This window comes from Arvicanthis niloticus, chromosome 10, assembly GCF_011762505.2.
Source record: "Arvicanthis niloticus isolate mArvNil1 chromosome 10, mArvNil1.pat.X, whole genome shotgun sequence".
NCBI lineage: Eukaryota > Metazoa > Chordata > Mammalia > Rodentia > Muridae > Arvicanthis > Arvicanthis niloticus.
This window is the reverse complement of record NC_047667.1, coordinates 63,045,514-63,063,741: the sequence shown is the minus strand read 5'-3', so window position 1 is coordinate 63,063,741 and position 18,228 is coordinate 63,045,514. Positions and strand designations below refer to the sequence as shown.

General features: G+C 48.0%; 1 protein-coding gene across 1 annotated transcript in view; it reads right to left on the bottom strand.

Annotated features, from left to right (window-relative positions):
- Positions 1 to 18,228, bottom strand: part of Ptpn14 (protein tyrosine phosphatase non-receptor type 14) — a 142,001-nt gene that overhangs the window by 86,026 nt on the left and 37,747 nt on the right. The window contains exon 2 of the mRNA XM_034513143.2: positions 1,430 to 1,741. Coding sequence (XP_034369034.1) covers positions 1,430 to 1,603 — 174 coding nt within the window. The 5' untranslated portion in view covers positions 1,604 to 1,741. The remainder of the gene's footprint in view (positions 1 to 1,429; positions 1,742 to 18,228) is intronic.

Genomic DNA, 18,228 nt, shown 5'->3' with positions numbered 1-18,228 from the left:
ACCCCAAAATGCCACCACTAAGCAAAGAACGGCCAGCTACCAGCCATTAGCAAGGCTGGGCCTTTTCTCGGCCCTCTCGGGCTCTCATGTGAGAAGCTGGGCTCTACTCATGCTCTGTGAGGACAGCCTCTGGCTGCATGTGGAAATGAATCAACACACAGCTCACCCTAACGCTGAAGCCAGAGACACAAAGAACACAAAGAACACCAGGACAGAGGTGTTCAGGAAAAAGAGGCTCCAGAGAACAACAGGCACCCTACAGAAGGAGCATAAAGTGAAGGGCTGGAACCCAGGAGAGCAGAGTGACCATCAGCCTCTTCTGTGCCCTGAAATACTGTCACCTGGACCCCAGTGCGATCCCAGGGGTCTGAGGGATTCCTGATGCTCAGGGATGTCTGAATCTCAGGGTAGGCGACAATTTACCTAGGGGGCTGTCCACCAGCCAACACGTCATGTGGCCATCAAGACTCAAAATATACAAATGTGGGCTCCTTACAAAAGATTCTGGTCCTGAATACCTGGAAGCTGAAAACAGTGAGCTTCCCTTGTGACAGCAGCAGCACACCACACCAAGTTTCTTCTACTGGTGACCTGCCAGGTGTGGTGCTGCATGGCTGTGATCCTAGCTGGGAGGTCTGCCTGGGTCCCACAGTGAGACCCTGTCTCAAATAACCAGACAACACAAACAAACATGCATGCATGAAGCCCAAAAGAACAAATGCCTATCTTAACGGCTCTCGGGGTGGTGGAAAGACAGCTCAGGCAGTAAGAGCTTCACATTCAAGCAGAGGACTGTGAGTTCGACTCCCAGAACCCACATAAACACCCCAAGTGTGGCATACTTGGAGTCCCAGGGCTTGAGAGTTCAGGGACAGAAACTAGACAATTCAATGAGCCCCTGCCTCCGTGGACACACAGATGCACGTGTGGATTGAAGAATTTAAAAAAAAAAAATGCTTTCTCAACATCTCTGGATGCCTCTCACTTTAAGTGCTGTTTGCTCCTCTTCTTTTTGAGGGGGAAATACAGAAACAAACAAAGGCAGCTGCAGCCATCCGGAATGTGGGTGGTTTCTCCTTGTGACGCAGCCATCAAACCCGAATGCCAACTGCCCACTCAACTGTTTTAAAGAAGAAGAAACCAGCTTTGGTGGGGAGAGTCTCTCATTCTTACCACCCTCTAAAATCACACAAGGGAAACAAGAGGAAGCCCACTTCTCCACCCAGCTGTAGGCCCTTCTGAGAGCATCAGTGGTCTCCTGAGCTGCTGGAGCTTCCCTGAGCCACACCCACACTAAGAAGAGCAGGTTCTTTTAAACACACGCTTAGGCTAAAAACACAGCAGGTGCCAACATGTTAGCAGATAGCTGGTTCCTCTGAAGAGCCCCCTCCCTGTCCCCACGACACACAGGGATGCACGCTCAACTCACCTCCCTCAGCTCCAGCCTCTGGGCCACGGCCTCAAGGCACTCTTGCCCCGTGCTTTCCACCGACAGCGTGCACTCGATGACATTGCTGTCCAGCAGGCGGATCCGGGTGACAAAGCAGTTCTTGCTCAGGACATTGTAGCGTCGAGTCCTGCGGAGCTTCAGGCCGAAAGGCATGGCTCTGCAGCCCCAGGGACTCCGCCCTCCTCTCCTGGCACAGGCACCCCTGAGATGGCCTTAGTAGGTTTGTGTTGGGGCGGTCACACTAAGGTACGGAAAAAGGTGTCCATGCCCACCAGGCTCTCTGCAGGACAGCTGTGGAGGAAACAGAGAGTCTGATCATGCACTCTGCATGGGAAGTTGTCAGTGGTGCACAACAACACACAGACACGCAGACACACACACACATACACACACGCATGCTCGCATGCACACAGCACCCAGACAGAGAATCAGATTCAATCACCTTGGAGTCCTAAAGCTCCCGGGTGCCTTGTTGGAGACTCTGCATCTCACCCTCTTTCATCAGGGTGACATTGGAGAAGACCCAGGAAGAAGAGCCATTTAGCAGGATGGAATCCATCACGACAGCATCTTCAGACTCCAGGGTACCCCATACCCAGTCCCATTTACACCACCAACCTCTCGGGGACAGGCTCTGCATGAGGAGTGGAACTGGAGGAGTTTGAACTACTCAGAATTTTCTCTTGCTCAACTTCATGAGGGACCACACGAGATAAACTTTCTTATCCTTTTGTACTGAGGAGGAACTGGCGAGATGGCTCAATGGGAAAGGTGCTTGCGGCAAAGCCTGACAACCTGAATTCAATTGCCAGAGCCCACATAGCACAAGGAGAGAGTTGACTCCCACAAGCTGTCCCCTGACCTCCACATGCATGCCCTGTCATACACATGAGCACATGAAGGCAGTTACAATAAACAAATATACACAATAGAAAATGACTGCACAGGTGAAAAGCAACATGGCGATCCTGAAACCTCAATGGACTAAAAATTTCATCTTGTTTCTGCCCTACAAACACTAAGTTTTCATAGCTTTTTTTAACCTTTTAATACTTTGTAGCTGTTTACTTAAACATATGATGCAAAGGGTAGTGCCTTACATTTAACAGAGATACTTTGTACTCCTTAATTTTCAATACAGAATTCTCATCGCCACCTTTAGTTTGGTGCTGAGGATTAAACCCAGGGCCTTGCTCCTGGCCAAGCACACATTCTCCCTGTGAGCTATATCCCTAGATCCTAAGGTATATAAGTTCTTTAATGTACTTCAAAATCTTACTGTGTCCTTTTTCTCCACAAATATTTAGACAGCTGTGTGGAATCACCCAAATGTGGTCCCTTTCCTTTACAGATGACTCGGTGCGAAAGTCCTATCACCGATTACAGATTAGTTAACCCACCAGGAATGAGACTGACACTCTGACGTCTTGCCAATGTGGCAAACACAAGCATCAAATGAGCAAGCAAAGTGGCTTTACCGTTCCACCCTGAGCCAGCGGTGTTCTGGTCGGGAGGCGCAGGAAACGTCTTTCAGAAAAGTCCGCAATGTGCACTGAGCTTTTCCATCCAGCTGCCTGCCCCCACTAGGCTCAGAGGACGACCAGGCTGGCAGCTGTGTTAACTCAGGCAGGTGCATGAAGGCTTAAGCCCTTCATCCATCCTGACAGAGCACTGCCCCTGAGCTCCACTGACTCCTGAATGGGCAAATCTGAGCCACTGGCACCTGCAGGAATCATCGAGCTGTCTGTGATATTTATATGCCGCTCCCTGCCAGAACCCCAGGCCTCCTGAAGGTTGTCAGGGTATAACCCTACAACACACCAAAACACACTCCCAGCCTCCCTCGGTAGGCTTTGATACTTGCCCTCGGCACATTCCTGAGCATGGCAGGTACATGTTTTATGATAGCTTAAAATATATATGGCTTAGAAATGCTGGCTTGGTAAAATAGATTAACATTTCTAAACCACTTTATGTTGGCACAGTATAGTGTTTACTTCTAAGCCACGCCAGTCTGATCTCCTGATAGGGACAGAAAATATGGAAGGACCCACCCAAAAGTGGGGGAGGGGAAGAAGAGAGGAAGCCAGAATATCCTTAAGTCTTTACTGACGAATTCCCTCTACTTACTGAAGCAAAGGACAAGCAGGGTAAGATTTGATGCCTACGTTAAGAAAGCCTTAAACAGACAGAACTGTTTGCTCTGTAGACACCAGCTGCATTTCTCTTCCTGGGCCAGACACTTTACATTCGGGCGTGTCTCCCTTAAACACCTATGAAAGAATGTGGCTGGCTTGGTATCCCAGCAAAAACAATCTCTCCGCATATTCTCCAGCATGACACAATGCACAGATGGTGAAATAACCATCGACTCCCCAGCCGAGTGTGCGAATAACCGTAGTTCTTACAAGGGACAGAACGTCCACACAGCAAATAATGTAAGCCCAGCAATCATTATGCCAGGCTCCCGGTGATGAGGGACAGAACTCTGCATCTTTCCAAACTACTTTTCAACCGCCTTGTGGACCACCTCCAAAACAGCCTTCGGATGTGTCAATAGTCAAAGCTAACAAACAACCTGACATCATGGACCATAGAAAATATCTATTTCACTTTTTAAAAAAACAAAAAAAAAAAAAAAAAAAAAAAAAAACAATCCTGATCTTTGATTTGCAAGGCAAGGTCTCAACAATAACTCCAAGAAAACTAGTCTGAACCTTCAGCTAGTCGGCAACTAAAAACCAAGTGTCAGATGGGAAAGCTGCCTCCCAAGCCGAAAGTGGAGAGATTAGGAAAAATAAAAGGTGCTGTGTTGAGGCTAGAGAGATGGCTCAGCGGTTAACAGCACTACTGGCTGCTCTTTCAGAGGACCTGGGTTCAATTCCCAGCACCCACATCGAAATTTAAAAATGACATAATATTTGTAAATCACTGTTAGTTTTCTTGTGTTTTACTGTGTGTACAGTGTGTGTGTAGCATCCATGTGTGTGTGCATGCATGGATGTCCACTTACAGTGAAGGTCAGAGGACAATGCCAAGCGCCTTCCTCAGTCACTCTCTGACTTATTCTTTTGTTTGAGACAAGTTTTCTTACTGACTATAGAGCTCAGGGACGCTTAAGTCAACTGGCCAGCAAGCCCAGGGACCCTCCTGGGGGTTGACCACTGACCTTTTCACCTGGGTCTGGGCATTAGACTCCAGTCTGTAGACCTGAGGGCAAGCACTTCCCTGAGTTGTCTCCCCCAGCCTCAACTCTCAGTGATTTCAGATGGTGGAATTGTTATGAAGGAGAGAGACACTATGAGATATCAGGAGCTCTATTGTGAGTCAAAATGTCAGTTTGTGGGCTTGAGAGATGGTTCAGCAGTTAACAGCACTGGCTGCTCTTGCAGATGACCAGGGTTCAATTCCCAGCACTCACATGGTGGCTAACAACTAGCTGTAACTACAATGCAGGGGGTGGGGGTCAGGGGACTGATGCCCTCTTCTGGTTTCTGTGGGCATTGTAGACACACGGTGCACAGACATACATGAAGCCAAAACTCCCATACATATAAAATAAGGAGAAAAAAACTTTAAGTATCATAATGCCTGTGATTTTTTTTAAAAAAGAATTATTTATTTTATATTATATGAGTACATTGTCTCTGTCTTCAAATACACCAGAAGAGGGCATTGGACCCCATTACAGATGGTTGTGAGCCACCATGTGGTTGCTGGGAATTGAACTCAGGACCTCTGGAAGAGTGGCCAGTGCTCTTAACTGCTGAGCCATCTCTCCAGCCCACCTGTGATTTTTAAATGGCATATATATATGTGTGTATGTATATATGTATACACAGACAGACACGTGGTGCACACACATGTGCACACATACATGGATTAAGAGCTGGAACACTGCTGACAGCAGTTAGGTGTGAGCAAGTAGAGCATACAGATGCCATCAATGCTCTTCTTCTTTGAGAACCTAAATGCTCTCACGAAAAAAAAAAAAAAAAAAAAAGACAGAGAAAAGGTGTGCTCTGTGTGGACCATGCACTAATACAGTGTCTGTAGGGAGATGAAGGCAACTGGAGATAATAACACAGAAAACCAAGAGCTCCCAGGAGACATGGGAGAAGCTGCTAAGCTGCTGGGGGAGGGGCGACAAAGGGGACCGAGGGAAGTGGGGAGAGAATCTGCTCAAAGTACAGCACACACCTGCATGAAAATGGCCTTATGTAACCCATCACAATAACACTGAAGTGCGCTCTAAGAAATCGAGACAAGATCAGAGTACTCACGCTATTTAAATGGTTTTTAAAAAATAGGAACTATTTTTATCTCATTAAAAGTAACCTTTTAATTAATTTATTTATTTTTAAGAATACAGTGGGGGCTGGGGATGTGGCTGGGGGGGGGGGTAAAGTGTTTGTCATGCAGGCATGAGGATCTGAGCTAAAAATCAGCAGGATCCATGTAAAGCCAGGCATGGTAGTGCTCACCTGCCAAATCCTAACTGAGATGGGAGTTGGGACAGGACTATCCCTAGACGCTCTCAGGCAGCTAGCCTAGCACATGCAGTTGGGCAGCGAGCCTGGCACATGCTGTGTTGAACCACAAAGAGCCCTTGTCCCCAAACAAGGTGAAGGGCAGATGCAATAGCTGAGATTGTCCTCTTCACACTAGTGTGTGCATGTGCAAACCTTCACTAATATGCATGAACATACACACACACACACACACGCAAGTGCACATGCACACACATACACCTGCATGCACACACATGAACACATGTACACACATGCATACACACATACACACACATGAGTACACATGCACATGCTCCTGCACATACACACACGTACACAAATTACAGCTAACTATTTAAACTATGGGTTCCTGGAATAATGACGTGTCAATGCCAAGCTCATTCATTCTTTAAAAACCACACCATTCTGGTGCGGACATCACCAGTGGGTTAGAGAAACTGTACACTACAGACTCAGAGCCAGTGTAGAGGAATTCTGCACTTTCTGCCCAATTTTTCTGGGAACCAAAAAACTACAGCCATTTAAGAAAAAGGAAGTTTCATGGGTGCTGGAAAGATGGCTCAGCAGTTAAGAGCACATACTGCCCTCGGAAAGGACCAGAGTTCTGTTCCCAGTGCTTGAAACGTCAGTTCCAGGAGATCTGATGCCTTCTGCCCTCCAGAGGCACACACTGTGCTCACATGCACAAACCCATACATACACATAATTAAAAATGAAGTAAGCTGGGTCTTTAATCCATATTCAGGAGTTAGATGCAGGTGGCTCCCTGTAAGGTTGAGGCCAGCCCAGGCAGATGGCTTTCTGTAAATTTGAGGCCAGCCTAATCTGTGCATTTATTAACTTTCAGGCCAGCCAGGGCTACACAGTGAGACTCAAAAAACTAACAAAGCTGAAAACTAAAACTAAAGCAAAATAAATCTTAATAAATTAAAAAAAAATCACTTAGAAACATCACTTTAATTAACTATGATCTTATCCAGTACTCTGCTGCAGACTATGGAGGGGGGCTCAAGACACCAAAGCAGCTGTTTTACTTAATAATAACAATAAAAGTAACAGGGCTCCTGATTGCTTCCAGCAGTTAACTGATTCTCACTTCAGAACACTCTGATAGCCTCTTGCATTCCTCGGAGCAGCCTAGAAAAGGCAGAACTGATAAAAGGGGATGTGCAACACAATGCGAGAAGAGGGAGCCTGTGTCAGCTAAAGACACTGCAAACTGAGCCACAGAGGCTGCAGCGCAAGCCTGGGACCACAGCACTCAGGAGGCAGAGGGATCAAAGCTGGAGACAAACCTGCTGAACATCGTGAGTTCACAGCCACCACGGGCTAATAACTAGACTCTTTCTCAAAGAGTCGGGAAAAGAGGGAAGGAAAGGAGGGGAGAGAAGAGAAAAGAAAGGGAAGGGGAAAAGAAAAAGACATTCATAGTGGGTGTTGATGCAGGAGGCTGCTGGCTGGTCTGAGCTACAGATGAGTTCCCAAGGAGCCAGGGCTTGCTTCAGCCCCCAGGCTTGGGTTCAATATCAACTCTCTCTACTATAAAGGCATTTAGAAAACCATTTACTATTCAGTAAGCTGCACAAGTTCCCCTGTGGCTCCTCTCACAGTATGCTAGGTGTGTATACACACACACACACACACACACACACACACACACACACACACCAGCACATGGTTTGCACTTTACTACTTAAACGGCCATGTAGAGAAAGTCCTTTGATGCAGGCTGAGCCCTGGGCTTCTCCCTTCACCCCCCACCCAGTACCAATATCTGGTTATCCCATGATTCTGACACCTCAGGTATAAATGGCTTTTTAAGATCTATCCTGAGTGGGGGAAGACGAGGGCTGGGATACACACACACACACACACACACACACAGACACGCACGCATATTTTAGTCAGGAGCATGGGCCCAGAATCTAGTGTCTCCAATGGTCCTTATGTTCCAGGAGGAAACTCACTGTCAAGAACTTTGGGCGTTAAGCTTACAACACAGTAAAGTCTTCTCTCAAGGTCTCCACCCTTGGACTCTTAAAGGGAAAGATGTGGGTGGGCTTCAGGGTTGAGGTCTTCTGCCATCAAGTGCAGCTCTGCACACAGCAGGACCCCAGAGGGCAAAGGGTTGCATGTTCAGGAGCCTGCATTGTGCTTCTATGACCTGCCCACGGAAGGAATTTGGCACCTCGCAGGTCTAGCTCTGGGGCTCTAAGAGAGGTCCCCATTGTGAAGAGCAGAAAGGGGTTATTTGGTCCATTGGTGCTTTGGGGGAAAGAAAAGACAGGACTCATGTTTCCAAAAGGAATTGCCCTCCACTGGAATCTTCCTTTCCCGGCTTTTGTACCGTCCTTCTACTGAGGGTGAGGACCTCTCGGGAGAGAGCTGGCACACTTCACACAAGGACTCTGCAAAAGGATTTGCTGGTGCCCTTTAGTGGGCCCACAGCAATTCATTAGAGTATTGCTCTGTAAATACACTTTATAGGCCCTTTATAGCATAGGATCCAGAGGGGGAGAGCACCAAGAAGCTTCACAGTGGACTCAATCCTCCTCCCAGGAGCCCATTACCCTCCTAAAAGCTCTTAAGATGAAAGCTCGCACTCCTAACTCTACAGTTTCCAGTATGTCAGTCTTGTTTTTTAACAATAATAAAGCTATCAACAAAATCCCTTCAAAGTCACACACACACACCTGCACATGCGCACTACAAAAACAGCTTTCCGACCCTACACTTGGTTGATCACATGAATCCTTAAACAGAGCAGTAAGTGAAAAGAACTCCATAGTGTCAACCACATACACAGCTCTTCACTAAATGGCCAGCTGAGTCTTTGGGGAAATGAAAGAGAAATTAAAACTCAAGCCTTACACATGAGAACAGTTTCTTTTTATTTCCCATACTATGTGATACACATATTTATGCCCTGCCCCGCCCCGCCCCGCCCCACCCCCTAAAATCTGAGTTCTGAGGTCACTATGAGAGCTCACCTCTCGGTGTTTACCAATAGCGTCTGGAATTTCTCCAGCATTCCACCGTCTTAAGACTCCCAAACACACCTCACAGAGCTATGCAACCAGGATGGAGTGAGAGAACAGACTGACACGACTCGTCCACCCTGTGTACAAACCTGTGGGGACATGGCTTGATTGTCACACAGCGCTGTCGTGTTCCCTAGGGGAAGTCTCTGTAGGAAGTGGATGAAGCTTTGAGAGAGACTTAAGCTGTCTTTTCTCATCGCCTCTTAAAGAACATCCGATAGAACCGGGCTTGGTTTGGTGAAACCGTGACTCTTTCCTCAGTGTATTTTAATATGACAGCGTCTCACTGTGTTTTCTTGGGCTCCCGAGGAGCTGGAATGGTGAATGTTTGAATTTCATGGGACTCAAAACCTTTTTGTAAGAAATAAAACTCAAGTCCTTCGGCTGCTAAAGAAAACACCCATGACATCAAAGGATTTTAAGATTCCAGCTCTTTCCAAATATTCAGTGGAAAGATGAAAATTTGTCCACAAACACAGTTTCCAACTTTCCCATGTAGGGAGCCATGTAAATGACCTTTCAAACCTTTTCTCAAGCCACGTTTGAAATAAGAGAAAGGGGACTTGCTATACTGTGTTAACACAGTGGGGAAGTGAGGAGGACACAATGGTGGGGGGCAACAGCGGTGGTGGGACCCTGGGAGGACATAGTGGGGGTGACACAGTAGGGGGGACACAGTGGTAGGGGAACACACACAGTGGGGGGACACAGGAGAGGGACATGGGGGAACACAATGGAGGGACATAGTGGGGGAGATACAGAGGAACTCAATAGGGGGACACAGTGGTAGGGGGACACAGTAGTGGAGGGACACGGTGTGGGGACACAGTGGTGTGGGACACAGTGGGTGGACACTGAGGGACACTAATGGGAACACAGGGGGACACAGTGGAGGGGACACAGTACAGGAACACAGTGGGTGGACACTAGGGGACAATAGGGGGACACAGTGGGGGGACGGTGGAGGGACACGATTGCCAGTTTCTTGTGTGAGGAGTGGGCTACACAGCCGCCTTCTTAGAAAAGACCAAGAGGAGCCACAAAGTCCCCTGCACAGTCAGGTACCATAAAACCCTTGAGTCCAAGGAAGTCAGACCTTACTAGCACTTCACTTCCTAGCTTTACAGAGCTCTGGATGCTCGGATGGGATGCTGGCCTCTCTTCCCAGCAAGGTTCCCAGTGGCTTCTCAAGAGACTTTGGGAGACTCACACACCTCAGAAATTCAAGTCTCCAGGAAGGTGATAAATCACAGAAACAATCATTCCACGGCAGCCACCAAAAAACTGACCCACAGCAAACAGGACAATCCCGTGCCAGCTGGATGGCACACAGTGTGACCACATCATGGTGGAGCACAACACCAAGGCAAGGGCATCAGAAGTTTAAGGCCAGCCTGTGTGGTACACAAGGAAACCCTCTCTCAAAAACATTAACAATATCCATCGAGATCTCTCTGAGAAGGCAGGAAACACATACAGTAAAAGAAGTTCCATCCTTGGTTGTTAAAGAAGCATAGACCGGCTCCGGAGAGGCAGAGCCTCGACTGTCGGGAGCTGCTTCCCTCGGGGTGGGTTCATCTTCTACCCCCTCACACTCACAAGCAAACAGGCTCCGGAAAGATTGGGAAAATGTGGTTTCCAGCTTGGAGGAAGCAGAAGCCCATGGGAGAGCAAACAGCTTTAGAAACAGCGCTCTGTTGATCTGCTTTCAATAATTACCCATCGCCTTGAGGTGGCTGCAGATGGAACTTCTTATTATCTGAACTCTTAGGATGTCCAAAATGCCCCTTAGATAAAACAGTAGGCTGCCTAGAATTTGGTTTAAAAAAATATATATCACAGGGTAAGGCCAGGCATGGCAGTAAACACCTGTGATTCTAACACCCTATGCTGAGGCAGGGAGATGCCAAACAGGTTCAAGGCTAGCCTGAGGTACATGATGAAACCCTGTCTCCAGAAGTTAGTTAGTTAGTTAGTTAGTTAGTTAGTTAGTTTAGTTTAGTTAGTTAGGGGGTGGGGGTGACAGGCAAACAGATAAAATTGTGGCAAAGAAACTGGGTGGGTGCTCAAATGAAGGAATACAGCCCATAAATCCACCACTGTCAAAGCACAGGAAAACAAGTTATGTCGAAGGTCACGACATTCTCCAGAACTTTTCCAATGTCTACATTTTTCCATAGTAAAAAGATGGAGTTTTTTTTTTTTTAAATGGAGCCCAGCATTTTCCTTCCAACATAAACTTTCTGTTTGCCCTTCCTTCCAAAATAAAATTTAAGTCAGGCATGGTAACATATACCTGTAACCCCAGTACTCCAGAGGCTGAGGCAGGGGGATTGTGAGTTCATGGCCATTCAGGACCACACAGAACATCTTTGTCTCAAACACCAAACAAGGAAACAACAATCCCTACATTTGTGAAGATCAAGCTGAAGTGCAGAGACTGATGAGGAAACTCCATGGGTAAGGTGCTTGCTACCAAGCCCAATGACCTGAGTTCCTGCAGACCCACGCAGTTGGAGAGCCTGACTCCCAGCAAGCTGTCATCTGAGTGCTGCAGGCTGCAACATGCTGCCACCCCATACCCCCCCACACACACACACACCACAAGAGGATAACATTAAAAAAAAATGGAGACACAGTCTGGACAGCCACCAGCACATAAAACAGAAGATGGTGTTAGTTTCACAATTGTGGCAGGGCACTTGATCCTTTTACATGTCTCAAAAGACCCACCTCTCTATTCATGCCAAGTTGGGTGCCCTAGGACCCCAGCATTTTGGATGGAGTAGGATCTGCAGTTTTCCCATTCCAAACCTGGCTGTTGTCTATGCCAATAACTACAGGACGCATACCCGAAGGTCCCAGCTAATGACAACTACAACACAGAATGTGGGATCCCCAGACGCATCAGAATGCTGAGAAGGCAATAACAAGCAACCCCTATTTACCAAGCAGATCAACAGGAGGAGCCCTCTTGCAGGAATGCAACTTACAGACTGGGCCAGGACAATGGAGAGGTGAAAGAATCTGCTTGTGGTTACCCAGGGACTCGGGATCCACACGCTCAGAACCCAGAGCTTTCTCTGACCTGGTGTTCTTATACCTCAAGTTTATAAAGAGGGATCTGAAGCTGGGACAGGACATAAAAACAAGAGCAAGCACCCACATTCCAGGAACCCATGACACCATCCACCACCTAGACTTGCTCATTCACAGCGAACATGCTGAGACACTGCGGAGAGAGAGAAACCCTGTGGCTGGGCCCCTGGGACAGCCCTGGGTCTCCATCGGGAGCACCGTTCCCAGGCACAATCACCAAAGATACTGGAAAGGTTCAGCAGCCCAGGCACACTGAGAAAGCAAAGGAACTTGCCTCAAGGCAACACATCTATCCAGCCTCTGGGGGCATGTGCTAAAGAGACAGAAGCCGGCAGGCAGGCAATGGTGGGCGGGCAGGCCCTTGGTGAAAGGCAGTGCCCCTGACCTCCCTCCGCAGTTTTCCACACCTCCCTTTCCCGTTTCCTTCCTGCCCTGTTACTTCCTATCCAAACTCCAATGGATGGCAAAGCTGTTCTGCCAACCATTTCTCTGTCTCTCTGTGTCTCTCTCTCTGTCTCCTCCCCCCCCCCCCCCCCCCCCCCCGGTCTGAGTGCCCAGGGCCAAGCTTCATAAGCAGGCTGCCTTGTTCACTTAAGGTAGTCGTTCATACACACAAAGCTACTTCTGAGCTCCCTCCCTCCCTTCATTTCTTCCATGGAGGCACTTGTGCCTACCACACAGACACTTGTCACAATCACTGGCTTGTAAGGCAGGCTTGGGATAATTATCCTTCAGGTTTCAGATTTCCAGATTTTCTTTTCTTTTTTTTTTTTTAAAGATTTATTTATTTATTTATTTTATGTATATGAGTATCCTGACTTCATGCATACCAGAAGAGGGCATTGGATCCCATTACAGATGGTTGTGAGCCACCATGTGGTTGCTGAGATTTGAACTCAGGACTTCCAAAAGAGCAGCCTGTGCTCTTAACCGCTGAGCCATCTCTCCAGCTCCCAGATTTTCTTTTAAATATTTGCAGAATATTTACGTACAGAATTAAATATTCTGGAATGAGACCTAAGCATAAATACAAAAGTAATTCGTTTCATATATACCTTCTCTATAGACCCTAAAACGAAAGTACGATATATTTAATGATTTATTCCCCAGAGAGACTGGGGAAACAGCCCAGTAGGTAAAGTGCTTGCTAGGAAAGCCTAAAGGCTGAAGGTGAGTCCTACAACTCACACAACAAGCTAAGGAGTGTGGTTACATGCCTGTAACCCCAGCACTGGAGGGGCAGAGACAAGAGGTCCTCTGAGGATCACCGGCCCGTCAGCCTAACTGTCAATCCCAAGGTCCCAGTGAAAGAGCCTATCTCAAAAACAAGCTAGGTGGCTCCTGAGGAAACACATCTGAGGCTGACTGCTGGCCTCCACACACATGTATAGCACGTGTGCACACACACATGCATATACACGAATGTGATTATGCACCCACCCACGCACATATGCACACATTCAGTGCATGCAGCCAAGCTTGATATATGAACCCCCACTATTTATATAACGCTTGCACTAAGGAAGTTCTGGATTCTGGAACCCTTCCCAGTTTCACACTAGGAATGTTAAGCTTGTGTATCAATTCCTAGCAGTAAACACGATCACAGTATATGACCATTGCTACTGTTGTGATTTCAATAAGCACTGCACAGCCGAGCTACCTTCCACAAGCCAACAGTTATGGGACAGAAGCATCTCTTACATTAACGTATTTATCAGGAGGGAGCAAAACCAGCAAGTACAGATTCTGAGGAGTCCAGCTTGCGACAAGGTGGGTTTCAGATCAGACCTGGGATCGCTCATCAAGTTGGTTCTGAAATGTTACACCACAGTCCCTGCCCCGGAGGCAAGAGGCTGAATCACAGGGAGAAAAATGCAAACAGGTATGAACTAGTGTCAGCTGTTAGAGGCTGTGCAATCCCCGCTGATGTAACCCGCTGTCAATCAGAGGGGTAAACAGAGACGCTGCACACACATGCACCATGGCCCTGTCACAACTATCCCCTTTTCTCTCACACAACGCACACCACCGCAGTGGAAACATGGGACAACCTGTGTTATATACCATCCTCAGCAACACCACGGAGGGAGCGAGCCTGTCCGCCACCATCCATGGTGGTACAGATAATGCTGTAAAGAATGTGAGCATCTCAGTCCTATTACCACCGGATAACCACAAAAAGGAAGACTGCCCAGCTGCCCGGACCAGTGCAGGGTAAGCCTGGACCTCTGCAGGTAAGAAGTTATGCGGGTCCACTGGTCTGACATCTCTGTCATTGCTTGGGTGTCAGCACATGGAACAAGAGGGCAAAGGTCAATGACCTCAGTTTTGAAGTGGAGCTGTTTAACACTGAACACTTAGATACGGAAAACTTCTGAGCTGGGCAGGCCACTCAATAAAGTGCTTGCCACACACGAATGAGGACCTGAGTCCAAGCCCCAGCACCCCCATGAAGGCAATCCACCACAGACCGACCTGATCTAGACAACCCTTCATTGTAACTCTTCCTCCATGGTTCTGGGGTGTGTCAGGCTGACAGTTAAAGCTAGACTCCTCTTCAAACTAGTAACTGATTAAAACCACCAGCACTTGAGGAATTTTCATTCTCTATTTACCCCTGCCGCCCCAGCTCTCTTAGAGAAACTTTTGTGTACCAAGTTTATCAGGTCAAAGCCTCTTCGTACTCATTCCCAAACTGTGCCCGAATTTGCCAAATTCAAATGTTACAGCTGAGGTGAGCCCAGCTGAACAGCTCTTTCCTCTGACGACTTTCACTGTGTTAAAATTTCCTGGACAACAGGCATGTTTGTCTACCGCTGCTCCCATGCTAAATCCATGGCTGCCTATGTTCCGGTGAAACACTGCTGTTAAGCATTCAATGGCCCTGAATGTAACTGAAGCTATTGACCTATGACCTCTTGTCCCGGATGTTCACATCTAACAAAGACACAGAGATGTCAGGCCAGTGAGCCTATGCAACTCCTGCAGTGGGCATGGAGGGACCTGTCTCTGATCCCAGCATCAGAATGTCAGAGACGGGGGATGACCGTATCAACGTCATCCCCAGCTACATAGTGACTTGGAGACAAGCCCTGCTACCTGAGATCTTGTCTCAAAAGAAGAAGATGCCACGGCTTCTACTTCTTCACTGTGAAAATAACTGAACACCTCGATTTCTTAGGTACTGCAGTGGGAAGAAAAGGAAAGGACCAAACTTGGAGTTAGAAGAACCACGTTCAAATTCTGACCTTTTCTCTTCACAGGCCAAGGCGTGACTACGCAACACAGAAGGAAAGTTTCAATGAAGGAAACTCTCAACCCTACGAAGGGGGTACCTAAGTCTTCACATCACCTGTTATGGTCACAAGCAGCTTCCAAAGAGCATAGATACTGCCATAAACACATGTGTGAAGTCTGGCCTGCATGCTGGGTGTGATGAGCCACCAAGCCCTCCAGCACCCCCTTTCCTCTGGGGAGCTTCTGGGAAGGTAAGACGTTGATACCCACAGCAACGTCAAATGACTGAACTGCCTCACGATCACCTTTCAGTTCCTCAACATCTATTTATGCACACAGCACAGGACCCTGTGCTTCTCCAAAGAACTGGAAGGGCAATCTGTCTCTCCACAGCAGGTTGAGTAAAATGTCAGAGAGGAGTAAGAGTGAGGCAGGGCAGGTCCACTGGATGGCAGAGAAGGGCCTGGCACACTCGGAGATGAGGGCAGGCGAGGGAAAGTCAAGATCAAAGAAAGTTCGGAGTCACTCCAACAGGGTGAGGTAAAAAGGAAGCAACAAGGATTGTGTCTCATGGAGGAAATGAAGCTTCCAGTAGGGAGAAGTTTGGGTAAAATTCTGCACTCAAAACTCATCACTTTAACACAGACACAGAAACAACAGCAGGCCCAAACAGTACCGGACGGGAGTGAAGATGGAGACGCACTTGCTATCCCACTATTACAGGTGATCTTAGAAAGGGCTCCATTTTGTCCAACACTGCAGCCTTACTGAAGCATCAAAGTCTCTAGAGTACAGTGGCCTGATGTTGGGTTGTCAAGCAGATTCTGAGTCTGCATTAAAGTAGGACAGCTGTGTGGGGTGGGCTTCATCCTGTCACCTGCGCCTCAGAGCTCCAGGACACATGGAGTGACTGGAAATGCAAGGTGATGCAAGATGACCTCAGCTGGACAGCCCATCCCTGTAGTGACCTTCACAGGGTTAAAATGTCTGAAAACAGACATGCTCTGATGCTCTGTCTCCTGCTGCTCATGTTCACAGAGGCTGTCTAAGCTTCTCAGTTTTTTTTGGGGGGGGAGATAACTCAGAGAACTTGAGGACCTGGCGTGGGGGGGGGGGGGGGGGATTCAAAGACAGAGACAGGAGGATTCCTGGAGTTCACCAGCTACTCTAGCCTTATCAGGAAGCTTCAACTCCTAGTGAGAGCTCTGTCTTTCGAGAAACAAGGTTTCTGAAGGTATTACCCTAGGTTGACCTCTGTCCTTCACACACAAGCACCACATGCCTCCACACACACAAAAGTAAACAAAGAGGGTGTATGGTAACAGTCTCACTTCAACTTCGCCTACTCTAATGTAAACACCCCACTCCCTGGCTCACACTCTCCTTTTAAGCTCAGCTACCATGAGACATGTTACATTCATAACCTACCACGCAGAGGTGGGGTTCTTAGTCAACAGAAACAGCCAACACTGGGACGTCTAGCTGGGGCTATTAACTAATTAAGAGTAACTCTTAACTTTAAGTCAGTAGTTAGGACTTTGGAGCTGGCCGGGCTTGTGTAGCCAAGATGAAGATATTTCCACTCATTTTTTCCCTCATTGACAATTCATTTCACATCAGTGGGGAGATGCGAAGCGCACACGTTAGAGATTCCATGTCCTATGGAACAGGAGAATTTCAGAAGGGCCACACTGCAGAGGGCAAAAGCCTGGCCCAGTGAGCAGAACGAACCTTCCCCTTCCGGATGCTGGGCTTTCGGAGAGGCAAGGTGGCAGGTATTGTTTGACTTGGGGCGGGAAGTGAGTAGGTGGTGGGCAGGGAAGGACTTGAGAATAGAAGAATTGTTTGGATAACTTCGCAGGGAAGTGTCAGGCCTCCCCGCTGCAGATGGCAACAGGAAGCCACAGGGCTCCAAAAGGGCAGTGTTCAGGGCCAACAAAGGTGAAGGCAGTCACATGGGAAGTTACAGGAGAGGGATTCACAGAGCAAGGTGGTGGGTGGGAATTGAGCTGTTCAAGAAAAATCGCCCAGCAAGGGAGAAGGTGAGAGCAGCGGACTCATATCCAAAACGGAAGCCACATCTGAGCACCACACTCAGCTTAGCAACAAAGATCCATGACCTCACAGGGGACAGGAAGCAGGACCCTGGGTGGAAGAAAAGGACCCCAAGAGTGGTGGGAGGGGAGAAGGGAACATAAACCCTCAGCCTCCTCACCTCCATTAAAGAGTGCTGACCACATGTTACAGCTTTATTCTGGGCACCCCCAAAGACTCGGCAGCTAGGCAGCTTCTCAACAAAGTCCTCTCCCTGGCTTCACTGAATACTTGTGGAGTCTATGAAGACAGTCTATGAAGACTCAAGCTGAGTACAATTAGGGTAACCTCCAGCAGTCAGGTCTTGGTGCGGGCGGAGGGGGGAGGAGTAGGAGGGAAGGTGTTAAACTCCTCGTGGAATTGTTGAGAATGGATGAAGAGAGATGAGCCCATGGATGCTGAGCCAGGAGAAGTGGACCCCAAAGGAAATCCAGAATGCATGACTAGGCCTTGCTTTCCCACCTTGAGCACCATAATAGAGAAGGCCAGCATGCCTGCAAACATGAGATGGTAACACAAGGCTGGTGTATCTGCAAGCATGCAGGGCCTCCTCTCTGAACTGAACCCCAAATGAGACTGATTGATCACCAGGTTGAAGACAGTAGCCGTCTATAAGTGCCCAGTCCTGAGGTACAGACACCTGTGGGTACTGGTGCCGCTGTGGGCTGGCGGTACAGTGGTGGACAGGGGGAAGTTATAATTGGTAAATGCTCGAGACACACCCTAATTTTACCCGAGGTTACAGCTGCCATTTTCTGCAGCGCTTCCCTGG